General features: G+C 41.5%; 1 protein-coding gene across 2 annotated transcripts; it reads left to right on the forward strand.

Annotated features, from left to right (window-relative positions):
• Positions 1 to 1,613: 1,613 nt before the first annotated feature.
• NPC1 (NPC intracellular cholesterol transporter 1) lies at positions 1,614 to 27,680 on the forward strand. Of its 2 annotated transcripts, none has more exons than XM_084221354.1 (25): positions 1,614 to 1,815; positions 8,570 to 8,692; positions 9,603 to 9,709; positions 10,323 to 10,498; positions 11,376 to 11,543; positions 12,139 to 12,388; positions 13,600 to 13,676; positions 14,316 to 14,686; positions 15,044 to 15,270; positions 15,657 to 15,757; positions 16,651 to 16,753; positions 17,693 to 17,882; positions 18,282 to 18,464; positions 19,126 to 19,240; positions 20,054 to 20,181; positions 20,271 to 20,411; positions 20,984 to 21,073; positions 21,180 to 21,370; positions 22,112 to 22,227; positions 22,779 to 22,908; positions 23,597 to 23,797; positions 24,585 to 24,816; positions 25,882 to 25,995; positions 26,749 to 26,911; positions 27,543 to 27,680. In XM_084221354.1, the coding sequence occupies exons 1-25, from the start codon at positions 1,738 to 1,740 to the stop codon at positions 27,623 to 27,625; spliced, it is 3,858 nt and encodes a 1,285-aa protein (XP_084077480.1). In that variant the 5' UTR covers positions 1,614 to 1,737; the 3' UTR covers positions 27,626 to 27,680. The 2 variants fall into 2 exon arrangements, with proteins under 2 accessions (XP_084077480.1, XP_084077481.1); XM_084221355.1 differs by lacking the exon at positions 1,614 to 1,815 and adding an exon at positions 2,802 to 2,818.
• Positions 27,681 to 27,980: the final 300 nt, after the last annotated feature.

Below are 27,980 nucleotides of genomic sequence, written 5' to 3' on the forward strand. Positions count from 1 at the left end.
TGGGACATGTCAAACCACAGCTGAAGTGCTGTGTCCAGGTTTAGGCTCCCCAGAACAAACAAGAAAAAAACCCAAAAAACCAAACAACTCTGCCCCCCCCCCCCAAAAAAAAATTTTAAAAAGAAGAAAAAAAAAGGAAACAAACAAACAAAAAAAAGATACTGATATATTGTAGCAAAATCTATTTTACTGCCACCCCAACAGCTGGGGCTGCTGGAGCTGTGAGCTGCATTTGCTCAGCCCGAAGCAGAAAGCTGGCTGTACTGGCTGTAGGAACATTTTACTAATCACCGCAGCTACCAAACGGGAGGATGTGGAGAAGGAGGAGTCGCACTCAGTCAGGCACCACGACAGCATAAGAGGAAGCAGCCTCCAGATAGAACCTGAGAAAGTCTCTTTAGACACAGGAAAAACATTTTGCTCCAAGTGTGGTCTCTCAGTGAAAGAGTTTGTCCAAAGAAGCTGCGAAATCTCCATTCTGAAGCTATTAATAGCCGGACAATTCCCTGAGCCACCTGCTTTAACCTCAGCGGATTACGTGACCCCAGGGAGGCTGCCACCAACACGCCAGCCCGAGTCAGTCTGGCTCTGACACCCAGACTAGTCTGCGTTTCCGTCAGCAGATGGCAATGTCAGCTAAACTACATGTTTTATTCCAGCACGGCAATGCGAGTTACCTGTCGAGGAAGGCAATAAAGAGGTGGGGAAATTAGAGACTGCGTGGACGGGAATGCCTCACGCCCTGCTTTTATTGTGCCTCCTCCCAGCCAGGCCCCGAAATGATCCCAAACAGAGTCCAAACAAGCAGAGCCCAAGGTAACAGAGCCCAGACACTCAGATAGCTCTGGCAGAGCGCAGCCAGCACTCCCAGAACTGCTGATTGCGACAGCGGTCAGCTCCACCCGGGAGCGGAGCGAGCAGCGGGCACAGCCCCGGGACAGCGGCCCTTGGCCGGGCAGCCCAGGTCCCCGATCGCTGCATCTGACTGCACCCCCACGGCAGGCGGGGCTGCCAGACGAGTCCTTAGAAATCCCCAATCAGTGGCTTTGAAGCCAAATTAAGGCGCTTTTCCCAAATTCAAAGGTTTTTAAAGTGACTCTTGACATTTACAAACTACGCCATTAAGACTCCCGCGCCGGGACGATGTCGCTGCCTGGCTGCCGGTGCAGCTTGGGCGGGATGGCCCATCCCGGAGGAGTACGGCTCCATTCCCGCACCGGGACGAGCTTCCCACGGGGGCCCTACAGAACATCGCCTCCCCGCACCTTGGCGGCGCTGAGCGGCCGTGGCGCGATGGGCGCCCCGCCCGCCGCCGCCGGGACAGGCCGCGCTGGAAAGGCGGTGCCGGGGCGGTTTTTCTGGGCGGGCGGTGACGGGGCAGGCGGTGTAGGCGGCCCGTGTTTCTGGGCAGGCCGTGAGCGGGGAGGCGGTGCCGGGGGCGGTGTTTCTGGGCAAGCCGTGAGGCGGGGGAGGCGGTATCGAGGAGCGTGCTCCTGTTTCGGCTGTTCGCTGGGGGGCGGTGCCGGGGGTGGGCCGGCGGTCGCGGTTGGCGGCGGCGCTGGGGCGGCCATCGGCCTCTCCTCGAAGGGGCTGGCGGCTCCGCCCAGGTAGGCGAGAGCGGCCCTTCCAGACTGCGCTGGCGCGGCTGCCTCGCCGCCCTCCTCCTGTTTCCATCCGCTGCTGCTCCGTGCTGCTGCCCACAGCGCCTGCCGGTCATCCGCTCCAGCCCGCGCCGCCATGGGGACCCCTCAAGGCAGCCCCGGGCGAGGCGGCCTCGGGTTCCTCTTCCTCCTCCTGCTTCTGTCGCCCGTGCGGGTGAGTCCGTGGGGAATGCCGGGCCTCCCGGCGTGGTGGGGAGGAGAGGGAGCGGCGGGTGGGTAGCGGGATCCCGCGGGTGTTGCCTGGGGCGGAGGGAGCCGCGGCGTCCCCTGCGCATCCCACGACCGGGGGTGTCCTAGACGGCGGGGCTGGATAAAGGCGGCGGTATCCCGGGTTAGGCCCCTGGGCTCGGGGCGGCGCGAAGCTGAAGCTAGGTACCGGGGTGTCCCCTCCTCGTCCCCAGTGGGGCTCATCCCCTTTCTCCCGTGCCCCTGCTCCCTGTCGGGACGGGGCAGTCAGCCGGTGGCACGGCGGGCCCGCCGGGATGGACCCGCGAACTTCAGCCTCTGCCCAGTCCCCGTCGGCTGCGGTCGCAGCCGGCAGCGGCAGCCCCCGGGATGCCGCGCTCCCGTGGCGTGCCCTGGTTATGCAATGCCCAGTGCATGTGAGTGGCCACGCAGTCACATGCTCGGCAGAGGCTTGCAGATGTCGTCGGTGTCTGGTTCGCTGTGCTTGGGGTGTAACTTACGCTAGGTGACGGCTTCTTGGAAGTAATGATCTGTGCGGAGTGAGAGCTGCTGTTTATTCATATGCCAGTAGTAAGACTACGTATTTCCTTAAAATCGCGGACTCGAGTAGGTTGGACTTCTTGGGAGCTTTAGGAAAAAGTATGGTAAAACATTCACTCCTCTCAGTCATGTTTTGTTATGCTGTAGCGCAAGATAGGAGCGGGATACTCCACATTCCTCCGGAGAAACAAGGAGTGTCTTGTAAGCCTTAGTGGTTGGCTCTTTCCCTCTCTACCTACGTTGAAAACATACTTTCTAGGTCAAGTTTTATGATTAGCTCTTTTTAAACATCGGAGCTTGTCATCTTGTGTATGTGCTGTTCTCATATCCTCTTCGAAAAACCTTTTTAAGAGCTTGAACATAAAATGAGATATTCTTTCTTCTATTAGCACTGGAGAAGGTGATTGTTAGTAGTGACTCGTGATCTTCAGGTGAGTGAGTAATGATACTTCACAGCTAACCAATGCACCTTTATGTAATGTTTTTTTGGAGGGAGATATCTTGGAGCAGTGGGGTGTGTCCTAGGCTGGTAAAGAAATGACAGAATGCTTTCCTTTTCAGGAGGCTACTGACCTACAGGAGCTTGAAACAAGTTCCCCAGATATTTAGGGGACTTCTTGTAGAGGCTTTGTGGTCCCTCAAAGTAAACATTACAAAATTACTCTAACCATGCAAGTTTCAGTTGTGTACTGTAAGATGGCAGAATCTGGTTTTATTTGGAATTTTTACCATTAACTCTTATTTACAGCCTGACACTTCACAAAGAGGACCCTTGATATCTTTCCAAGAGAAGCTGGTCCTTCAGTTAGATTGAGCCTATTTAGTGTTAGATGCTTGCTGAAGAGAAACATTATAAAGATAAACTGTTCTCTCCCTCAAGTCCCCACAGATAGTGCTGGTGTAATGGTTTTGTGCTTTCAGTTGTGATGTTTGTAATCCAAAGTTGTAATCCTATGTCATGTTTCTTTCTGTTTCAAAGCAGTCGGTGGGCTGGAGTGGCACTTCAGCTCACAATCTTTCCACTACATATGGGTTCACAATGAACTTGAAGTGTTCACAATGTATCTTTCACTCTGAACAGTGCATGGTACAAGATTTCTGCCAGCTATCCATTACTATTTTATTTTCTTATGAATGTCCTAATGCGCTAGATGGTATTTGTGTGCTTAATGGCCACTACTGCAATTGATCTTTGTATAATTGTACTAAAACACAAGCTGTTAAATCACTGGCTAATCAAGGTTGGATACAGGTTTCCTATCAGCAGCTGGGATCCCAAGCTGTATTTGATTTTCTGAAATCCCATGGGAAAGTGTTAATGACAAGTGCTGCTCATGCCAAGTGGCTGCACTGTGGTGTTACCTGGCCTTGGACATGAAGTTCTGAAATATCTGTTTGGAGCAGTTTCCTTTTCAGGGATGGCAATGTAGCTCCAGAACAAGACAGTAACCACTTCATTTAAATTGCTTCCTGGAAAATCAGGAGTGACTTGTTCAGCCTTTCTGGATGGAAGGTGGGGAACTGCCTCAGAAAGGGAGAGATGACTGAAGGGAGTGACTGGTAGAACTGAGTAGTACCTAGCTGGGCAGTAGCCAAAACAATCTAGGTGTTGTGCAGTATTATTGTTATTAACCTGCGGGACATCAGAGCTGTTTTGGTGCAGCTGGGGACACGTGCTGTTTTGCAGCTGCAGACAGGTGCTAGCTGGGGTCCCTACACTTCCTGATCATGCATGCATCCTTGCAGCTAACATCAGCTTGTCCCCATAGATACTGAATTATTACTGTTATTGCAGCTTTCTCTTCCTACTTGACTGACTTTACTGTGGTATCTGAAATGCTCTTGGATAACTCCAGAGCTTGCTTTGCCTGACCAGCAGTAATGATTTTTCCATCTCAAAGGAAACAGACTGGTGAGCAAAGGAACAGGAGGAGCTTGGCAGATAAGGCATGTCTCTGAACAAGTTACTGAAATAGACAAAGAATAACATCTAAACCTGTAAAGTTTCCTTTAGTCCATGCACCTCTTTCCCCGACAGGAAGGGTTGTGAGGTAATACACAACTTCTGGGGCAGATCTCTGACTTTGACCTGGTCACCTGTTTCCATAAACCAGTCTTCACCCAGACACCACCCATTTATTAGGGGTGGTGTAGTGTTTCCTTAGAACTCTCAACCTAGCTGTCAATAGTAGATATTAAGGGATGCAGGGGAAGAGTGTGCTTTTTCCTGGATTGATCTTTTTGCCCTACAAGATCCCAGATGCATCATCCTAGATGAAGGAAAGGGAAACAGCTGTATCTAATGCTCTTGCCTTTTCCATACATTAGTAATCCTTGTTTGAAGAATCAAACAGTGTTCACTTGTCATCTGGCATTTGTAACACCACAAACAGTTGCTGTTTCTCTGTACAGCATCATCATTGTTCTTTGTCTCCTTAACAACTATGTATTCATTGGTGGTGGTTGCTGCTGGAAGCATCAAAATTTATCGGTTTGTTTCAACCTGCCGTTGAAGAAACATGGGCTGAATTAAATGTGTTTATGATCTGTTGGAACACTAGTTCTGTTACAAATGAATGGTAATGCTTGGGAACCAGAAAACTCTTTAACTTTTGTAGAATGCCCATAATTGCTGATGTGCAAGTTCTTTATAAGTTCTTTATAAGTTCTCCCAGAGCCTTGGCCTGAGGTGAAATTTCTCTTCAAACAGGCTAAGCCTGCCAGAAGTAGGAATACAGTTTTCTGAACTGTGAGGATGTACTGAGGGTTGGTGTTAGTGTACTGACAAGTGGTTTCTAAGATATGCTAGAGGCAGGAAGGAACAGCCTTTATCTGAGGTTATGTTGCTTTATGAAATACTTAGGAAAGTCCCATTTTAATATATGAAGTACTTAGTCATGTGATCTTAAAAGGAAAACATACAGAAAAAAAAAACCAAAACCATGAACTAGCCCTGTGTTACTTATGGAGTATTTTAAAAATTTTGCCGTGTTTAGAAGGCAGTTGGGTTTAACATAGCATTTCTCTGTTACTTTTGGAGCTAGGCTTTCATCCACTTAAGAAACTTAATACCCAGGTGAACAATTATCTGACCTAAAAGTCTGACTCTGCAAGCAGCAGCTTTGTCAACTATGACTTATTTACAACAACACTTAGATCTCACCCTACCCTCATAGGAGCATTCTTCTGAAAGAATGGAAAGAGCAAAGTGCTTGTCTTACTCTGTAGCTTAATCCAGCTTTTACTAGAGGGTTTTCAGAGGGAAGAACTGTCAGCTCTATCTTATCTGGTAGTGGAGTAGTTACATAGTTATTTGTGTCCCAGAATGCTGCCTCAGCCATAGGAGACCAGTAGTCCCTGTATTTTGGGGCTGACTCAATGGTAAGCAGGCTAATAACTTCTTAATGTTCAAGAGCTGTGTTGTTCAATTTAGGCTATTGATGCATGATGATTTGGTGGTTTTTAGGCTTATTGACTTGGTTCGACCACTGTAAATCAAGCATCCCCAAAGCTTACTGGTTCAGGGGACAAGCTTATGCTTTTATTAGTGAAATCCTGCTAGGTAATGGCATAAATGTAAAATCTTGAGCTGTTTCTGAAACTGCATTCTTTGTGTTAATACTGAAACAGAGTATTCAGACTTGCAGTTCTACGCCCAAGTGCTCTTCTAATAGTTTAAAGCAGCTGATCTGTTCAGCTTTTCTTAAACAGGCTGAAAGTTTGAGTGGCAAACATTGTTTTTTCCATTGTATGTTTTATTGCTGTGGAACTTCAGGAATGTGATTTGAAATTCTTTATCCAAATTCAAATATAAACTAATACTAGGCTGAACTTTGTCTTTCTTTATTTTTCTTTTGTGTTTAGCTGTTTAATGTACCTTTTGGTACATTACCAAGTGTCATGTGCAAGTAAGTTGTTTTATGTTCTGTCCTGAAAATGATGACAGAAAGCCTTGTAGGTAAATTAATAAACATAAGACAGATTGTATTATGTTTTGTATCCATGTAGCTATAACCAAGGAATTGCTGCCTTGAAACACAGATAATGTTTTTAAAACAATTGAACTATCAGTCAGACTGACATGGTAGCTGAAATTTACTCAAGCTTTTCTATGCAAGACGTGCCCTGATAAGTTTTTGTAGTTGTTAAGTGCATTACCAGGTTTCCCACACATTCCACTTTGGAAGAAACAAAGTCTTTCTCTAAAGAGTAGGTTGATGAATTTGTGTGCTTTAAAAAATAAAAAGTGTTAGATACCAAGATGTAAAGAAGCACAGGAAGTGTTTTTTAGAAAGGATGCTTACAAATCATTCTAGACTAAATACTGAAGCCAGCCTGATACTGAAGAAATAACTAATCCTTTTCTCACGGGTATTGCAAACCAGCTCCAAATTCCTTGCCCTTTTGCAAGAATAGTAGTGAATCTGTGTTTCTTCTTGAAGAAACAATTCACTTCTGATGCTGGTACAAACAGCAGAACCATTTTCACTGCTAGTAAATTGTTTGCTGTTAAAACTGGGGCATATAGGTGTGAGGAAGCAGAGTTGAAGATGATGACTTCTAAATTTGAATCATAGTAGTATTAACTTCTTAGATTAACTTGATGCATGAACAAATTTACAATGGGGTTTTGAGAAATAGTCTACAAGTTATGGAATTTTGACCTTTTGGCTTATACTGGTGTTAAACATTGTGTTTGTAACTGCAATCTTGAAGGGTGTTATCCAGCTTGTATCATAGAACATTGTAATACTTAACAGCTGGTTGTGGGTTTCACTAGAAGATGTCCCAGAATAGACAAATAAAATGGTGATCTAGATGAGTGGCACTTAAACTGACTTTTAGACCTGGCTTGCAGTGACTAACTTTGACTTGGCCCTGGTTAGGGGAAAGAGAAAGCAAGTCTTGGGTTGGGTGAATTAATGATGGTTATTGTCCCTGATAAAAAAACAACTACTGATGTACTTTTTGAAGAACTGTCAGTGTTGTTCAGCACAAAAATGGATGTTATGGAGGCACTGTGTTTCTGGGTAGCTCTTGGGTATTGTCAGGACAGCCTTTCAGGGGCCTCTCTGGTCGGTAAACAATACTATTCATGGTCAAGCACAAAGCACAGCAGTCTGTCCTTGCAGCAACAACATATGGTGTCTCTAAAATGCTAAGTCAAGGTTGTTTAGGAGATCAAAATAGGTCAGTTATATCTCAATCTCTACTAAGCAAACTCCTGATCAGAGCTGGCAGAAGTGTAGTAAATGTTTGTGCAGTCTGCTTTGTAGCCCAGGTGGTAGGAAAACTTTGGAGCTGTATTAAAGCTTTTGTTGTAAATAGCTTGTTATTGCATTAAATGTTTTAATTTTCAGAATAAATATTTTGTCTTAGTATCTCAGATATTTCATTGTCAGTACCACTGAACAAAAATAAAAGGCTTTCAAGGTGCCACTGCCTTTTTCAATTTCTTTTATGCACATAATAAAGAACAAATTTCTGAATTTTCTGTAGTCCCTTAAATTAAAACATCTTTAAAATGAGGGGTTTTTTCTTAGCACTGTAATCCCATTTAAATGTTCCACGCTTAGGCTTGAAAGTGGTGATGGAGGGCATCCTTTGAGATTGTGACAATATATGTATGGCAGATGCAGAGCTATGAAGTTCTGTTTCAGAAGCCTCTCTGTGCTCCTGTTTCCTCAATCTGTCACTGTAATGAACTTTCAGGATGGATCAGGAGGTGGCAGGAGGAAGTGAAATTGCACATAGGCAATGAGTTTCTCTCCATGTGCACTGACTCGTGCTCTAATGTGGCAGTTTAACCCAACAATTGTGTTGTCTTGCACGAACAAATTATTTTCTAAATCATCTTGTACTTGAAGATGTTTTTCAGGTATTGTTTAGGTTCTTCTTAAGTAACTCTTATACTTGATCTTAACTATAGGTTGTGCACCTCCTATTTCTGTAATGTCAAGGGAAGGTGGGGAGCTGAGCTGAAGATCAGTGGTGATGTGCCATGTCAAAACCACCCGCTTTTGTTAATAGGTGCTTCATGTAGTACACACTGATGTTTTAATTAGCAGGAAGTTATCAGATCTGGATTGCAAGTGGCTTTTGGAGTAGTAGCACATAAATTCTACAATAGCTGAGATATTTGGCAACTATTCCTTGCAGTTAATCACTTGTCTTGTTGATAGGTGCTTCCACAAATGTGTGTCTGGTATGGAGAATGTGGAGTTGCTTCTGGAGACAAGAGGTACAACTGTGCTTATGATGGGCCACCAATTGCACTACCAGAAGATGGCTATGACTTAATGCAGGTGAGTTTCTCTTGTAGGTTTGCTGCTAAAAAAAAAATTCTCCAACAGTAGAATTCTGTATTGGGTTCTTCTGGACCTGTGCTATGACCTCTCATCCTAACCTGATGAGAAAGTAGACAGATTGTCTCTGATTTCTCAGGTCCAACTGGGTTAAGGTAATTTACTTCAGTTTCTTTTCAGAGGTATGAGGAGTCTGTCTGTTCATGCACCACACAGCATATTGCCAAATTTGCCTTCCAGCATCTGATAGTTCAAAGCTTTAAAGAGTGAAATAACTACAGAGTTAAACAATGGTTAGACTGGTGACAGGAGTGACTTCATTAAATATGTAGGTGAGCTAACTGCTGTTGTGTATTGTTTCTGAAGACATAATGTACAGTTCTTGTATGTTAGTATCAGTTGTACTTGTGTTAAATGCATTTGTCTCTTCTACAAACTGAACATGAAGCAGGTCTCTTCCAGGTAATCAGTGGTTCCATGGTTAGTGGCTTGTCTTCTGAGACTTTAAAATCCGATACTATCCAGAAGGAGTACTAGAGGATAAGCTGTGGGAATACTTTCAACTTGGATAAACATGTGTTGTCTTCTTACCAATAGGCTCTCAAATGCCATTATCATTCTATATTTAGACCCTGGTGACTAAAGATCATCTGAAGGAGCTTTTCAAAAGGAAGTGCTGCCTTGAATAAAAGAAGTGAAAAAAGTGATTCTTCTCTCCAGTCTCTAAACAAAAATTTTGTTTGCTGGACTGTTTTTCTCCTATGCGTCTCCCACAGCAACAGCTACTGTGTTCTGAAATATGCTGCTGCAAAACCCATGATTAAAATGAGTTTTGAAGTCTTAAACATGCTTTTTCTTCCTTTCCTCTTGATCTCAATGTTGTTTGTTTTTTGTTTTTTTTTTTCTTAAGGAACTCTGTCCGGGTTTATTCTTCGGCAATGTTAGCACTTGCTGCGATGTTCATCAGCTTCAGACTTTGAAAAATAACTTGCAGCTGCCTCTGCAGTTTCTCTCCAGGTATGGTAATGAATGGCAAAGCAACTAATTTTATAACAGAATATCAAAGCACTTGTCTTCAAGTAGACTGTAGAAAAAGAGAAAAAGTGGTAATTTCTTTTAAAGGATTATTGGAGCAAGCTGCTGGAGTGACTTTCTTATCCATAGCAGCAGGCTGCAATGTCATGAAACAACTACTTGCAGTCTGGTTTGGTTTAGCTGGTAAGAATAAACATTCCTTTAGTGTCTCAAGCTACTTTATCTAATGAAACTTTCAGAAGAGGGTGACAATGTAGCATTTGGTCTTGTTCTAACTAACACATTAAGAAGTCTAAGTCTTTTTACTAGCAACAGTTAAAGTTTTTCTTCAAATTCTAGTAAAATTGTTTCAATCTGCTATTTGAGGCAAGCAATTTTATTAGTGATTTATGGTGCTTAAAATTGTTCATCTGTAGCATCAACAACAATTGTCATATTGCTGATTAAAATCTTACAGAATTTAAATATTTTGTTCTGTTGCTCTGAGCAGAATGTTTATATTTGTAAGGCGTATCTGACTTGACCTATATAGCACCTTTACCTCTTAATCTGATTGCTGTTCATTGGCTTTCCTACCAATTGGCTTTCCTTCCAGATGTCCATCATGTTTTTACAACTTGATAAACCTCTTCTGTGAACTGACTTGTAGTCCAAATCAGTCTGACTTTTTGAATGTTACAAGTACCATACCTTACTATGATCCTGTTTCAAAAGAGAACAAAAGTAGCATTACAGAGCTGCAGTACTTCATTGGAGATCGATTTGCAAATGGTAAGTAAACAGTTTGTTAATTTACCTTGGTTTTTGTCCAGGTAACCAGTGCTTTTTCTGAAAGAATTTGGAGGGGGAAACATCTCTCTTGTCTTTTTGAAGTTTGAGTCATCACATAGGTAACAGTTGGTCCCCCTTAAAACTTATGGAACACTTTAATTCTGCCTGGGCAGGGGACATTCATTACACTGACACTGTTAAATAACAATGTTTTAAAGGTTCAGTTGAGGATGAGCATCAATACAAACAGTTAATAGCAAATAACCCTGATGACTTTAACTTCAGAAAAATTAAGTTTTTTGCCAAGTATTGAATGTCCAAAGTCTACCTGATACTAAAAGAGTCTGGCAAGCATGGTAATAAAATTTGTACACAGTCATTCTCTAAGAGGTACTCAGTCTTGAAATGGACTGTCTAGTCCTTTATCAAAATCAGATTTTTTTACAGAACAATACATTTGGGTTGTATTTTGATTTTGTAGCAAGCTAAAAGCATTAATTCAGTCTTGTTATGCTTTTTGCAGTAAACTTGAATAAAATTGAGACACTTAAAAGTCATATACGGCCTACAAGTTGAAAGCACCTTAAATGCTTTTCATAGCTTTCCCTGAAAATAATATTAGGTAATGTTTTCTGTTAAGCAGAAAAGTAGGTTCTAGCATAACGCAGGTTTGAGTGGCTTTCTCAGAGCAAGGTAGCTGTAGCAAAGCATTGCAACCTTGAATACTACAAATACAACTGAAAGCATTAGTTCACTATCCTAAGATGTTTCTACTTGAAAACTGTATGTATGTTCCTGGAACTTGGGGAGTCTGTAATATTGGAAATACTTGGAATGCTTACTCAAATTATAACATTGGTTTAATGACTCTTCCCAGCAATGTACAATGCCTGCAAAGATGTGGAGGCTCCATCGAGCAATGTTAAAGCGCTGGGGTTGCTGTGTGGGAAGGATGTTAAAGACTGCAATGCAACCAACTGGATTGAGTACATGTTTAGTAAAGACAATGGACAAACTCCTTTCAGCATAATTCCAATCTTTTCAGGTAAGAAACGGAATAGTCCTTGCCTTTGAAACTCCTGTCAAAGGCTGGGTGCTATGGCTAGAGCATTGATTTTTAAACAGCTGCCCAGCAATGCAAGTCTGCAGTCAGAGGCTTTCAAAGCAATGTAGATTAACTTACTTTTTTTTAATTTCTGCTTTGGGGTTTTTTCTATACAGCTTCTTCCTGTAGAAATCTCTAAAACTCTGTGGTAGACTGAGCCTAGGTAACTGGCTACTTGTATTCCTTGGGAAATGGGCAGTACTCTCATCCTTGAGGATTTCATTAACCAGAAATTATTGTTACACATTTCGCAATCTGAATAGATAAGAGGGATGACAAATCATTGCTGGGGTTATAGAAGTATGTGCTTACAGATCAAAGTGTTATAGGCATAACCCGTCATTTAATTATTAGACAACTGAATACAGTTGGTATCTGCTGTGGAAAAGGCAGTGGATTCTTCATCTGTAAGACCAAGAAAAGCTGCTCTACACAGGGGCAGTGGGCTTTCATATAAAGGGTTAACTCACGTAATTGGGAAGGCCTGAATTTTTCCTTGTGGTAAACTGGCTCTACAATTTATGATTTGTCATAGATGTTCCTGTCCATGGAATGAACCCTATGAATAATGCTACCAAAGGCTGCAATGAGTCCATGGATGATTCAACAGGACCATGCAGCTGTCAGGACTGTTCAATTGTCTGTGGTCCAAAACCTCAGCCCCCTCCATTGCCTCCTCCTTGGCTATTGTTTGGTTTGGATGCTGTGTATGTCATCATGTGGATCTCATACATGGGCTTTCTACTCATATTTTTTGCACTTGTTTTTGGAGTCTGGTGTTACAGGTAAAACATTCAAAACAAGCTCTGCAAGTTACTTGTTTATCTCTGAGAACTTCTTTGCTTTGGTCAGATGCTTATGTCTTGACTACTTCAGCCAGCCAAAAGTCATGTTCTGTAGCAGATACCACATATACTTACAAAAAATGTTCTAACAGCTTAAACAACCTGGTAAAAAGTGATTGCAGAAGTTGGTTTAGTTGATGCATATATCATAGCATTCTTAGCTACAGAATCACATACAGTATTCTTCAACTTTCATAACTAAGTATGCAGAAGTCTGGGAAAACAGACATTCATAGCAAAACAGTCACTGCTCTATTGCAAGTTAAGTAATGAATACTTTTTCCTAGTCTCCTATTTTGAAAAAAACTAAATGAAAGCTAAGCTTTCAGTAATTATAGCATATCACCCATGATCACATGGTTGGAGCACCTCTCCTGTGAAGATAGGCTGAGAGAGTTAGGGCTGTTCAGCCTGGACAAGAAAAGGCTCTAGGGATTCCTTACAGCACCTTCCAGTTACTAAAGGGAGGACTACAAGAGAGTTGGAGAGGGACTTCTTACAAGGGCAAGGAGTGACAGGACAAGGGGCAATGGTCTTAAGCTGAGGGAGAGTAGATGTAGATTAGATCTTAAAAACAAATTCTGTTCTATAAGGGTATTGAATCAGTGGAAGCGGTTGTGCACTCACCGTTTCTGGAGGTGTTCAAGACCAGACTCGGTGGGGCTCTAAGTAAACTGATCTAGCGAAGGTGTCCCTGTTCATGGCAGGGGAGTTGGAATTAGATGGTCTTTAAGATTTGCTTCCAACCTAAACCACTCTGATTCTATGGTTGTTCAGTTGTAACCAGAAAATGGAAATTGTAAGAATTAAGTCTGCTTGGAAAAGGATAGTGGGTATGACAATTTGATATGTTCAGCAGCCTTACCTTAGTGGGCATCATGAAGTGGTGTGTTTGAGATGCCTGGTTCATATTCCTAATGTAAAAATCCCCTGCAAATAGGAGGTCTCAGGATCAATTTAAAGAAATTCTTTGTGTTGTTAATGGTAGTGATCTTCTAAATGTGCATAAAGAATCTGGGCTTGATGTAAGCTGAAAAAGTTTCTTAAGATAGCTGACATGGTGTTCCAGAAGATCACAAAGCTGGAGACTTGTACAAACAGTACAAATGCCTTTTTGGATAAGCAGGGTAACACAGCTTCTTGCCTTGCAGGAGGCGGCACTTTGTCTCGGAGTACACCCCAATTGACAGCAATGTAGCCTTTTCTGTGAATTCCCACCGTGACAATGGTATGTCTTGGATAACAGTAATAGCTTTATTACAAACCTAAATGCATCCGTTTCCTATGGTTGGTCTCTGGAGTTTTAGCTTTGTTAGGCTAAAAAAAGTCCATTCTGAGAGGGCCTTCAGCCTTTTGACCAGCATCTCTCTTCTTTTAGAGTAGTGCTTCTCCTATTTCACTGGATGCTGAAAGCCCTGGGTACCCCCCTCATGGATCTAGCTAAGCTCCAAGGAAGTTCTGGAGAGCTTTGTTGTAGGAGTATAGGGAGGACAACATGATGCTAAAATCAGTTTGATCGTGTTTTGACTCATCCATATATCCATTTAAGGCATGCTAGGAAAGAACTGTACTGTTACTTGTGTACCAGCTGAGGTACCTTGTTTTATTGCTCCTATATATTTCAGCTTTATTTGCTACACCTGCTGCTGTGAAACACAACCTTACCTTACAAGGGGCAACATAGGTGTATGAGCTGTTTTCTGGCCCTTGGCCTCAGTTAAGGATTGGTCCCAGGATCTGTCTGTCAGTGGAGTCATAGATTCTAGTGCTTCCTACAAATAATAAAATTTCATCTTTCTGAGTGGACTCCAAGAAAATGCTACTTTACTGACTTCTCAAATATTTACTGTTTTTCTTGCTCTTGCAGGAAACATTACCTGTGGTGAAAGGCTTGGTGAAAGGTTTGAGAATGGCCTGAGGATGACATTTACATCATGGGGGGCTTTCTGTGTCAGAAATCCACGTCCTGTTATCCTCTTCTCTGTGGTCTTCATTGCAATGTGCTGCTCAGGCTTTGTATATATTAAAGCAACTACAAATCCTGTAGATCTTTGGTCAGCCCCAAGCAGCCAAGCCCGCAAGGAGAAGGAATACTTTGATACGCACTTTGGACCTTTCTTCCGTACTGAACAAGTTATTATTCAAGCACCAAAGAGCCACCCAGACACCTACTCACCTTACCCATCAGGAGAAGATGTACCTTTTGGGCCTCCGCTTACTAAAGATATTCTTCATCAGGTAATTAGGACTTAGCAAGAGCAAAGACCTAAGCATACTTAGCAGGTATAACCACATGAAGTTGGTTTCCACCTGCAATGTTTTGTATCCATCAAAACAGTCACTAGATAGTCTTATTAAAAATCAGAGCCTTACTATGAAAGCTTTTTGCTGAAAACCTTTCTGTTGGAGAGACACTTGCAAGCTAAGTCTCTGTTCATAGTATGAACACAGAAATAATGTTTTTGTAACGTGCTTCTAATGATATGTGCCTCTGTCTCTGGAGACTTGCAAGAATATAGTGTGCACTTAAGTCCTGTCTTGCAAGGGAAGTGCTTTCTTATGCTGCTCTTAAACTATGGTTTGTTTTGTTTAAAGGTACTGGATTTGCAAGATGCTATTGTCAATATAACTGCTTCTTATGACAATGAGACTGTAACGCTGAAGGACATTTGCGTGGCTCCTCTTGCTCCCTACAACAACAACTGCACTATCCTGAGCGTACTCAACTACTTTCAGAACAGCCATTCTGTTCTGGATCACACTGTTGGGGATGAGTTCTTTGTCTATGCTGATTACCACACTCACTTCTTATACTGTGTTCGGTAAGCAGTACAATTGCATGTTTTTTAATCAAGTTGCCAGTTCAGGTTCGTTTGTGTGGATGCTGGCTCTGGTTTACCTTAAACATGTTTTCAATGCTTCTGAAGAGTTCTGAACAGAAAATCAGTTTCTAAGCCTTCTCTTTAGTTTGTAGTTCAGTTGGTTAGAAGGTACTCCTTGTCTTAATGGCTATAAGGCAGACACCTTTTGAACTGTATTCAAATTCAAAGCAAATGAAGCACAAGGGCAGTGTACCACTAGCAATCTTGTCTTGTTTGTCTTGATTTTCAGTTGTAACGCAACAGCTTTTTAGTGTTTTGTGCTTTTTACTGTTTTGTGCCTCAGCTGTCAAGCAGAAGCTAACAGTTATTGCTGCTGATCTCTGTAGGGCTCCAGCATCACTGAATGACACAAGCTTGCTTCACGATCCCTGCTTAGGAACATTTGGTGGACCTGTATTTCCATGGCTGGTGTTGGGAGGATATGATGGTGAGTGACAAAACAGGATTGCAGTGTAAGTCTTAGAGCATATACTTGTGTGCTGTTCTTGGTGCTAAAGGTGCGTTCTTGTTTAACAGAGACATTTAAATGCAGTCTAGAGAAACTGGAGTTTTGTTAAACTTTCAGTAAGTAAGGGTATTTTAAGTAAATTTTCAGTAGACCAGTGATGGGATTAGAGGCAGACTACTCTTCAATTGCAAAATGCAAGCAATCTGTAATTGGAGCATACTTGTCAACAGGAGAAATGTTTGGTCTGCTTTGGGCCTGGTAAAAGATAAAGACATGAAGCAGCTCAGGTTGATATGCTGGGACATGTGGGTATTTTGCTTTGAGCTAGAATGTTTTGTCACTGATCTGATAAAGCGGTTAAGAATAGATTTAAGTGTTCACAAATAAATTCTTTCATAATTGCTCTTAAGTCAGGATTTTGTTCAAGCAATTTATTTAATTAAACTTGTGTTTAATATAACTAAAATAGTGTTTAAAGGCAAGTGCTTATTTATTAAACTCTAGGGGATTTGTATTTGCTTTGAGTAAAATCTGAGTATGCAAGAGGTACAGTGTTTAGGAAGCCACATTTCTCATTAGATGGAAAGTCATAAACAGTGGTTATGAAGTAGCTTTTTGTCTAACTGTGCAACAATGTAACATTGTGGTGTCATGAACATGTTAAACAATGAATAATTACTCTGGAATGCAATCTGTAGTGCTTATCAGCTTTGGTTCTTATTTCAGTAGTATGTTTGAGAACTCACTGGTGTTCAGTGGAGTTGTAGGGATGGGATTGCTTTGGGCAATGGTAATTTTCAATTTATTTGTATCTGCTATACTAGAATATAAGTTCCATTTTTTTAATGCCAAATATTTTATTTCTTCTATAGATGATAACTATAATAATGCTACAGCTCTTGTTATTACTTTTCCTGTCAACAACTACTACAATGACTCAAAAAAGCTGATGAAAGCCTTGGCATGGGAAAAAGAGTAAGTAGTTCTGAAATGCATGCATGATTTAAAGCAGCTTTAAATGTTGATTAAAAAAACCCACCTGCACTGTACTGACAGTTTTTCAGTATAGCTACCGGGACATTTTGAGAGGACGCAAAATGGTTAAAACCAGACTGTGCTGGTCATGACTTTACTTGTCTGGCACACTTAATTTGCTTTGAGGCATAGGTTCTTGTCTTCTTAGTGACCATCTAGCCCAGTAGTACTTGCCAATAAGTAACTTTAGAAAGGATTTATTTTATTGTGGCTAGAATTACACGGGTAGACTCTTTAATTTACTGGATTATTAACCATGGGTGGAAAGGTCGAGCCTGATGCTGTAGTTCTTTACCTTTAATTTTTAAAAATGTCATCCAGATGAGCATCTAAGGCTTTCGGCCCCTCTACCACCTTGAAGAGCTAGCATACACAGGCCAGCTGCTCTGGCTGTCAGTTCAGATAAAAACTACTCTAATAAAAAGTTTGTGACAAAATAAAAGTATGACAAGCATCTGCCTGTGTCACAAGCACCTCCCAAGTTGGGGAACTGAAACAAGGGCTAATAAATTGTCCCAGTAGTGTAAACAAGCTGCAGTCATCTTTCATGTGTGTACTTCTAGGTCTAGCTTTGAGGAAAATTGTGCTTAGAGTTTGAAATCGCTCATGCAAAGTAGCTATTGGTCCTCAAACGCTAGAAAGAACATGAAAAGTATTTCAATGTAGTGTATTTCTAGTTCTTAGAGTACAGTTCCAGGTATGTGTGGCCAGCACCTCTCTTAAAACTGAGAAAGGTCCCCTCAAACTACTGTCTGGCCACAAGGTACTCCTGTACCACACAGATGATGTAAATTTTCCATCAACTGACTTTGAAGTATTTCCAGTGGAAGATGTTTTATCCTTTCAAAGTGTGATCGACCTCTTGGTTTTGTTTTTTAGATTTATTAACTTTCTGAAGAACTACAATAATTCAAACTTAACAATATCATTTTCTGCTGAACGGAGTATTGAAGATGAGATCAACCGCGAAAGCAATAGTGATATTAGTGTTGTGCTGATAAGCTACATTGTGATGTTCCTCTACATCTCCATAGCTTTGGGACATATCCAGAGCTGTAGAAGACTGCTGGTATGTGTATAGTTTTCACTGCTATAAAGACTGAAGCTAGAGCTTTCTGATAGCTATAAGTGACTTAACTATTTTTGCAGAATGCTGATGTTCAGGTTTTTATTACAGCATTGAGTCTTTCATGGGCAGGAGTTAGGGGGAACATTGTTTTTCTGCTAGACAATTCATGTGTATTTCATAGTCTCAGGTAAGTTTTTTCACTTGATGTTCAATTAACATCAGCTTTAAGACTTGCAGCTTCAAGGTTGATAATTTTTTTTTAATATCTGAATCTTCAAAAAAACCCTGAAATGTTTTCTGCTACCTAGACTAAAAGTTAGAATATGGCTTTTGCCTTTGCAGTAATCTGTTCTGTGGGATGATGCTTGTTTGGCTGACGTTCAGTACAACTTTTTTTAGGTGGATTCGAAGATCTCACTGGGCATTGCAGGCATCCTGATTGTACTGAGCTCAGTAGCATGTTCTATAGGCATTTTCAGCTACTTTGGAATCCCACTGACACTGATTGTGATAGAAGTAATTCCTTTCTTGGTGCTGGCTATTGGAGTGGACAACATTTTCATTATGGTTCAGACACTTCAGGTATTTATTCTTGCATACAGACTCTTCTAAAAATGCCTGTCATTTATGAAGGCTCTAAACCTGGAGCAGGGAGTGTTATGTGTTCCAGTGCTCAGCTCAATGTGAGCAGCTCTGGACTCTCACAAGATATCTTGTGAGAATGGAAGAGAGCCAGGAATCTGTGCACATTCTACCTTCACAAAAAACCCCTAATTTATGTCTCTGCATTTTTCGTATTGCTGCTTGATATCAAAATAGTTGTAGAACTCAACTGGTATTTTGATCACTTGTAATTTTAGCATATTGTAAGCAGTAGTCATGAACTAAACTATATGCTTAAGACTAGGAACTTCTGACACTAAATCTTAGTGGGTAACAAGCTTTTTAATTTGACAGGTTCAATAACCCACTGAAACTGGTACTGCCTCTGATACATGTGTAGTTTTATCTGAAGTACTGAACTTACTACTATATTTTAAATTTGAAGTAAGACAATAAGTAATGTTCAGGCTGCTCTTGTTTTAGAGTCTCAGCTGTTTTTTATCTAACTCTTGTTAATGCAGTGGAAACAACTAAAGATAGCTTAGGATATTTTAAAAGGTTCAGGTTTATTTAAAGCCATATGAAATAGCTTTATAAATTGCATGGTTCCTAATAATAGTAAATTGTTGCCTTAAAACAGAGAGATGAACGCCTTCAGGGTGAAACTCTGGACAAGCAGATTGGCAGAGTCTTAGGAGATGTGGCACCCAGTATGTTTCTCTCATCCTTTTCAGAGACTGTGGCATTCTTTCTTGGTAAGACTCCTTTAATATTTGAAGATAAGGGCCTTATCATAACTGCATGTTGCAGGAATAAATGCAATGCTAAAATATAAGGGCAAAATAAGAATTTGTAGAGGCTCTTTAGCTTAGTTATTCATTGTTAATATCAAGTTAGACTTCTGCTGAGAATAGGCACTGGAGTACTTTAAGAGTCTGGCATAGTTAAAAAGATCCAATTCTGAATCTTTCAAGCTTTTCAGCCTGAAAGACTGAAGGTTTTTACTGAATTGCAGTGACTGACAAGTCTAAATTTGACCTTAGGAATAAATCAAATACCAGAGTGTATGAGCTCCTATATTTATTGCCAAAATGCCCTTTGGTTGGAAAAATACCCCTATGACAGATTTATGTCTGAGGCTTACTTTATAATGTTTTAGAGGTAAATCTTTTGTTGCCCTACAAGTATAATTTGGTCTTCTTTCATAATGGCTTTGTTTGCCTGCAGAGTAATTTGTCATTGGATCAACTTGCATTGGAGTGGCTTAATATTGAAGCAAGATGTTGCCTGACAGCACTCCCCTAACTGCCCTGTTACACAGTCTGCACCTAAATTTGGAATTGAGAAATGCCTTAGAACTAGTCACTCCTTTGCACAGCCTCAGTGCTGTTAAATAGGTCAAAGACAGCAGCTGTAGCCAGGCTTGTATGGGCTGTTTCATTTGCTCTGGAAAGAAAGGCTCTTTGTCCTGCTATAAGGCTACCACTTAAACTGGATGTTTTCTAGAAAGTGCTCGTGCATTTCTAGGAGAAGGGAGCTCTCCTAACAAACTGGGTCACTTCCTCCAGGGACATTGTCTACGATGCCAGCGGTTCGCACGTTCTCGCTGTTTGCTGGAATGGCTGTGCTCATAGACTTTATTCTTCAAGTCACTTGCTTCGTGAGTCTCCTGGGCTTGGATATTAAGCGTCAAGAGGTGAGGATAAGTGCACCTGTAACTGCAGTGTCACGGGGATGACGACATCTGCAGAACTGCTCTAACTCTGGCATTTAATCCCTTTTCAGAGTAATAGACTGGATATTCTGTGTTGCATCAAAAGCAGTGAAGAAATGAGTGGAGTCCAGCGTTCTGAGAACATGTTATTTCTGTTCTTCAAAAATCTGTTTTCTCCATATCTGCTTAAGGATTGGATGAGACCAATAGTAGTATGTATAACCTATTTCAAGTAAGCAGTCATCTAAACTTGAGCAAAAGAGCAGTGAGCCTGAAGGCCTAAATAGGGAAGAAAAATCTTCAATACAGTGAAACAAATGAAGCTTCTGGTATTTTTGTTCTCAGCATAAGAATAGAAATAAGTTTTTGTAATTGCAAAAGTATTTCAGTAAATAGAGGCTTGATTGTGGATTGTCTAAAGCCCAGATTTAAGGGTTGCATTGCAGTCAATCATACTTTAACCTATGTAAAAATACCAGAGTATATTGGCTTCTACACTGCATTAATCCAGAGCGTTTTTGATGAATCTGTGATTCAGTTTAAAGTTACCATGCTTATTTACAGAAGGTGTTTGTAACTTTCACTGATGATTTCTAAGTATAAATTTCCTTACAGTTCCAAAGAGACCCCAGAGTAGCTGTATTGTACTACCATTGTTGTATTAAGCCTGGGTAGCATATTCAAACTAGAGCCTCTTTGCATGGTTCCTATTAGCTTAACAAATGACTCCTATTGCCTGTTGTTTCTGTACAGTTCTCACTTAATGGATTTGCTTTTTTTGCAGATAGCAGTGTTTGTGGGTATCCTGTCATTCAGTGCAGCAGTTATGCACAATGTAGAGATTGGGCTGGATCAGTCTCTCTCAATGCCAGATGTAAGTCTTATGATCGTGTCACTGTTCAGCAGTTTGTGGCTGAATTGAAACCTTTGTTGTGCTATCTCAACATTCCATAATAGTAACTCAAAACTTTCCCTTGAAGGACTCCTATGTAATAGATTACTTCAGCCACATCAGCAAGTACCTGCATGTGGGTCCCCCTGTCTACTTTGTCCTAGAAGAAGGACACAACTACACCTCTTTGGAAGGGCAGAACATGGTGTGTGGTGGAACAGGATGTAATAATGATTCACTTGTCCAGCAAGTCTTCAATGCTGCAGAAATTGGTAGCTAGTAAGTCTTTCATGCTTGTCTCTGCATAGTTGCATGGAAGAGATGTAGCTGAGCAGGGTGTCCGCCTGATTTAGTTCAGGCTCAGCTGCTGGTTGTAAACATACATTCTATTTTATTTGCTTTATATTGTGGGTTTGGGAGGGAAGGGGGTTGGCAGCAGCTGTGACAGTCTTCTAGGATGAGGATAAAACCTGTCTGCACTGATGGGGGATACATTGATGTACTTGGGTTTGGAAAGGGGGCTTGATCCCCCCCTTGGGGTTATGATGTTTGAAAATGGTTGCATGCTCAGCTTCTAAACCTGGTGTATAAACTAGGCTAGCCTGGGGAGCCTAAGCAGGAATTTTATCTGCAGCTATCAACTCAAGGAAGTCTTTTCCCAATTCATTCCACTGTAGTTCATTTCAGCCAAACTGAAGGAGGAGCTTTGCTTGAAAATTGGGATGACAGGGTGTGGAATAGAATGGGGAACAGAGTGGGCAGGAAAATGGAAAGCTGAGCTTGGCAGCAGAACAGGGTGCAGTAAAAAAGCTCCTGCTGTTTTCTAGCTGCCATGTTATGAGCTACCTGAACATTATGGCTCTTGGATGGGGTACTGGAGCATGGGACTATACGAAGAGCTGAGTAGATTTGACAAGAATGAGTTGACATGGCGTAAATTGGCACTGGAGAGATCAATTATATGTTTTGGAATTAAACATAAAATTACTGATGATGGATATGTTGTGTTATTTTTATTAGTACAAGGATAGGCTATGCCCCATCATCCTGGATTGATGACTACTTTGATTGGGTGAAGCCACAGTCGTCCTGTTGCAGAGTCTACAATACCACTGGCCAGTTTTGCAATGCTTCAGGTATTGGCATCCATCTTGTTGCTGGTGAATTAGCTTGGTTTATAAGTTTCACAGCCAAAACATTTTCTCATGGTATGAGTCAAGTGAATACCTTTTCTTACTGTAAGTAGGAACCTCTTGAGTTGTCCTCTTAATTTATTTGAACTGCTATTTGAGTGAGCTTCAATATTCTGCTGGAATGCTGCAGACTTAAAACAGCCTACCTAGACAGCCAATGTAACTTGCTATAATAATTCTGATCCTTCTGTTGGCTTTCTTGGCACACAAACTTTGTGCTCTGCTTTTGTTCAGGTCCTTCAGCTGGGTGTAGTTCTCATTGGATCTAATGGAGATAAATGCACAAGTAAGAGTTCTCTGACAGCCCTTGTCTTAGTAGCAGTAAATCAAATGAAGGGCTACAAATCCAATATGGAATTTCAGGATGGATCAGTTAGTTCAATAAAAATGCTTTTTATAGAATTGCATCCTGTGCTAATGCAAGTCAGAAGTTACTAGTGTTAGGAAAAAGAATACTTGACCCTGTAGATGACCTTTTTCCTGTATATCTTCAGTCAGCGATCCATCCTGCACTCGTTGTCGACCACTGACTCCAGAAGGCAAGCAGAGACCACAGGGTGAAGACTTCATGACCTTTTTGCCAATGTTCCTATCGGACAACCCCAATCCTAAATGTGGCAAAGGGTGAGAGCTTTATTCTATAGACCCTTCTTAGACCAATGTGTCAAAGATATTTGCTTTGGGTTTTGTCTGGAGGTTTGATATCTAATGTCCTCCTAAAAGCCATGCAAACATTGACATCTCACCAGTTCTGTACTATTTTCTGAAAAAACCCAAATGCATTATCAACTAAATGGAACAGCAGCTTTCCCCTGTACAAAGAGAGACAATATCTATGGTCAGTCTGTTCTAGAATATCCTGTGCAATCTTGAAATGTATTATGCTCTGAAGCTTTTATAGTTTTAGATACTGCTAGAAACAACTACCAGCTGTTAGCCCTCTAAAGGGCACCTACAAGAGAGCTGGAGAGGGACTTTTTACAAGGGGGTGTAGTGATAAACAGGGAGGCATGGCTTTAAAATGAGAGAGTAGGTTTAGAATAGATGTTAGGAAGAAATTTTTTACTCTGAGGATGGTGAGGCACTGGAACAGATTGCCCAGAGCAGCTGTGTCCCATCCCTGGAAGTGTTCAAGATGAGTTGGGATGGGATGTGAGCAGTCACAGTCACAGTTGGTGTTCCTGCTCATGGCAGAGGTGCAACTAGATAGATGATCTTGTACTCCCTTCCAACTCAAACCATTCCATAAGATTATTTGTTTTAAAAGTTAATAAATTTGAATGGTGCTGACATTGGATACCTGTTTCTATAGAGGACATGCTGCATATAACTCTGCTGTCAACTTTATAAACAACAAAACTGAGGTTGGAGCCACTTATTTTATGACTTACCATACTGTATTGAAAACATCATCTGATTTTATTGATGCTATGAGGAAAGCTCGGATTATAGCAGACAATATTACTGAAACCATGGGCATCAAAGAGAAGAACTACCGGGTGTTTCCTTACAGGTATGGTTAGATCTATCTTACCTTGGTAACAAATGCTTGAGCAACACAGAAAAGGTGCTGGCTAATAACATATTAAAAACCTGAGTTTTGTCTAACAGAAGGTAATGCAGAGACTTGGGGATTTTTAGTAAAACTAAGATGATATAAAGAGGCCAGATAGCACTGGCCTCTTTCTTCTGTCATTGGTAACTAATTTAAATCCTTCAATATAAAGGTAGATAGGACTCAATTTTGGGGCATTTTCTAGCTTTCATAGTAGGGTTTAATAGTTCAAACATAAGCAGATATGTTGACATGGGTAATGGCAAGCTGTGATGTGAATGTATTGACTTCAGATAAGTTATTTAAATGTGAAGCAAATGCAACAGAATTGTCAAGTATAGGGGTACCACACTGAAATTGAGTTGGAGTTGATATCTGTGCATCTGAAATACTGATCTCAGCATCAAAAAATCCTGCCTGCACTTATGGTCCACCTGCAGTAGCTCCTGTAGATATCACAATGGATCTGAGCACCTGCCTTCTGCTATGTACTGTAGCTGCTTATATTGAAATATGGGAATTACACTGATTTTGAGACCATGATCTTTATTTGATGTGTTAGTGAGGAGTTACCTCCTACAGCTGCTGGCTGTTACATGACATTCCACTGATACAATGAAGCCAGTTTTTGTTGGTGACTTCTATGAAGGGGTGGGGGAACTACTTTATCCTTAGCACAGAAGCTAATCTAATATCAGCATATAAAAGAGAAAATGGCTAATGACAACCTCTCTTTTTTCTGCAGTGTGTTTTATGTCTTCTATGAACAATACTTGACAATTGTGCACGATGCTATCTTTAACCTCTGCATCTCTTTGGGATCAATATTTCTGGTGACAACTGTGCTTCTTGGTTTTGAAGTATGGGCTGCTGTTGTGGTTTCAATAACTATTGCTATGATAATCGTCAACATGTTTGGAGTGATGTGGCTCTGGGGCATCAGCTTGAATGCAGTTTCATTAGTAAATCTTGTCATGGTAAGTCAAGACCTCTCTTTGCTTCTGTTTCCAAGTTTTGAACAGTTCTGTATGCTACTTTCATACTTGTGATACTGAGCAGTATTCTGCTACTAAACTTTGACAGGCCTTTGAACAGTAGTAGTGGAACTATCTTAACTCATCTAGAAGAGAAAACAAGATTATTCTGACAACTAGTCCTAGTACTATTAAGATACAGCAGTTGAACTGTACTGCATCTGGTATGAAGCTATACTGCATCGTGGTGGAGGTCACCCTTGTTTTGCAGCAACAGCTGCATTGCTGCTGTCTAGGCTAGGTGCCACTCCACATGAACACGGGTGGCTGAAGGGGAGGACGCATGGGTTTGTCTGCTGTATTTATGTTCTACAGAGGAAATCTGGGATGTGCTAGCACCAGTATTGTTCCCACATAAGTGGATGGAATCATCTGGGCAGAGAGCCTTGGTAAAGCACTCCAGAACTAGCTCCAGCAAGCAGGTTGCTCTGGCTTACCATCTTCTCTAGAGGTTTATGGCAGGTCTGAGGGCTGGTGTAAACTGTTGGCCCATGTTACAATTAAATGTATGTTCAAGCAAGTCTCTCTACTAGATAAGGCTAAGATTAGCCAAGTGTTCAGTTACTGTTGGAAATGACTGATAAGCTGAATTGTCATGGTATCAAATGAGGATGTATATTCAGTGTTATTCTAAAGCAATGTTATTGCAGCTAATAGTTGTAAACTGATTCTAATGTTCAATGTTCACTACATGCACAGCATCAAAGCCAGCTTGCTTCAACCTCAGGAAACTTGACCTCTGAAAGAATCTCATGTTCCACTTCCTGTTTGATTGTCTGTTAGTAATGACTGGTGGTAAAACACCACACAGTGTTTTACCTGTGAGGTAAACACCTGCTACAAGCTCTGGGAAGCATCACTAAGTTTGTAACTTCCCATGGTACTTTAACTCTGGGGACTGATGACAGCTGCTAGGAATCTTTCTAGGTCATCCAGAATTCTGAGTAGAGACCTTGCCATCGAAGTGCTCATCTAACTGAAACTTTCGTGTTTCCTTTCACTCTCCAGAGCTGTGGAATCGCTGTGGAATTCTGCAGTCATGTGACAAGAGCATTCACCATCAGTACCAAGGGCAGCAGAGTGGAGCGTGCGGAAGAAGCTCTGTCTCACATGGGCAGCTCAGTGAGTATCTGCTGGGTGCGGAGGGGAAAACAAGTAGCCAAATAACAGCCTTACTATTTTAAGAAATGTTAAAGGTGACAGTCTTAGGTCATAAAGATGGCCTTGCTTTTTCTTTTTGGAATGCTTAAAGCTCTTAAGGTCAACACAGGCTTCTACTAGTAATAGGGGTTAATCTGATGTTACTACTACCTAATAGTAGAAGAGAGCTAAATGCCTTAGCTGAACTAGGAGTTTGGATAAACCTCAAATTGTCCCATTAAAATTCAAGTGTTTCTCTTCCAGATAGTCAGAGGTGACTAGGAAAGGTGGTTGTGAATCTGGGATGTAGTTGGAGCTTGTAGAGAACAAGCAGGACTTGGTGTTTAGGCAGTACTATCACGTCACTTGTCTTAAGACTAAGTGACCTGTATAGGATTGGGAATGGCCTGTTCTTGTGATGTGTGTACCACACCCAGGTACAGAACTTAACTGGAATGTGAGTTAAAGTAATGGTTTTCACTTGTATCTGCCTGAAGCAAAAATTAATTAGGTGGCTGCATAGATCAGAGTGGATTTTTAATAATACTGAGCCTGTCCTGTGGGACCAAAAAGATGAACTCATCTCCTGAGTGCATCTTGATTTGATTCCAGACTGGCAGGGCAGGAAGTATACTGCATATAGGAGCCTTAGATTATGCAGAAATGTTACCAAATGCTAAATAATTGAAGGAAAAGGATTATCTAAATTCCTACTTATCACTTTTTTATTGCCAGGTGTTCAGTGGTATCACACTGACCAAATTTGGAGGAATTGTAGTATTGGCTTTTTCCAAATCTCAAATCTTCAAGATATTCTACTTCAGGATGTATCTAGCTATGGTTGTGCTGGGAGCAACACATGGACTGATATTTCTTCCAGTTCTGCTTAGTTACATAGGTAAGATGTGACAGTCTGCTCTATACCACACTTCAAACAAAAATAGCTGTCTGTGGACTTTCCATGACATGGAAAGGCTTGTAGAGATGAAAAGCAGCACTTGAATGTGCCTCTCATCCAAGTGGCCTGTCCTTTGGAAAGCAGAGGCTGACTGGTGGCACTGCAGGCTCGCTGTTGTGGGCTTGCTGAACTGAAGCAAGCAGTTGTTGCACTTTGCTGTGCTTTGTGAAGGTGCCTGCTGTCCCACAGAGCAGCACGATTAGCACCTTTCAACCTGGGGACAGGATGGTGGGTGGAAGCAGCAAACCTCCTGTGGGTCACTGTTCCTGCATTTGTAGAAACAGTCTTGCCTTTCAGTGAGGATGGGCCAAGCACTGCCCACTTGAATTTGATAATGCATGAATACAGTATAGTCCTTAAATAAGGCTCAGTTTAAGTCTACCTTTAATGGGCTTTAGACTGATGGGGATTCATCCAGCACTGCCTTTGTTGAGGCTGACACCTATTAACAGCTGAGCTGAAGCAGGTTTTTGACCATTAAGCTGGCCCTAGACAGTAAGATTGTGCATGCTTCCTGATGACTGATCAGCTGAAACGTGGAGCCTTTGGCTAACTCTGTTCTCTCACTCAGGCCCATCAGTAAATAAAGCTAAAACTCGTGCTGCACAAGAGAGGACCAGAGGTACAGAACGGGAGAGACTCCTCTACTTCTAGTTTTTAACAGTGTTCAGTGGACTGCCTGAACTGGGGCTTAGGCCCAACTCCTAAGAACTGAAGTGCAGCAATATTCTATGACTATCACACTGTAACCACCAGAGACTTGACTCCTGCACAGATTCAACTAGAAGATACCAGCTGCAGCTTTGGACATAGCTTTAAACTCAGGAAATGCTAAGTGTGGCTCAAGTAACAGTATTATAAAACTAGATGTGTTAATAAGATTACTAAAACACTTCTGTTTTCAAGAGGTTGCATCTTTTTCCTTCAGAAACCTAAACCAGCTGTAGTGAGAGTTGAATAGCATTTTGTCAATGAAATTGAGGTGATGTGTATGAGAATGGACTGCGAA

This window comes from Fringilla coelebs (genome assembly GCF_963513975.1).
Source record: "Fringilla coelebs genome assembly, chromosome: 1".
Taxonomy (NCBI): Eukaryota; Metazoa; Chordata; class Aves; order Passeriformes; family Fringillidae; genus Fringilla; species Fringilla coelebs.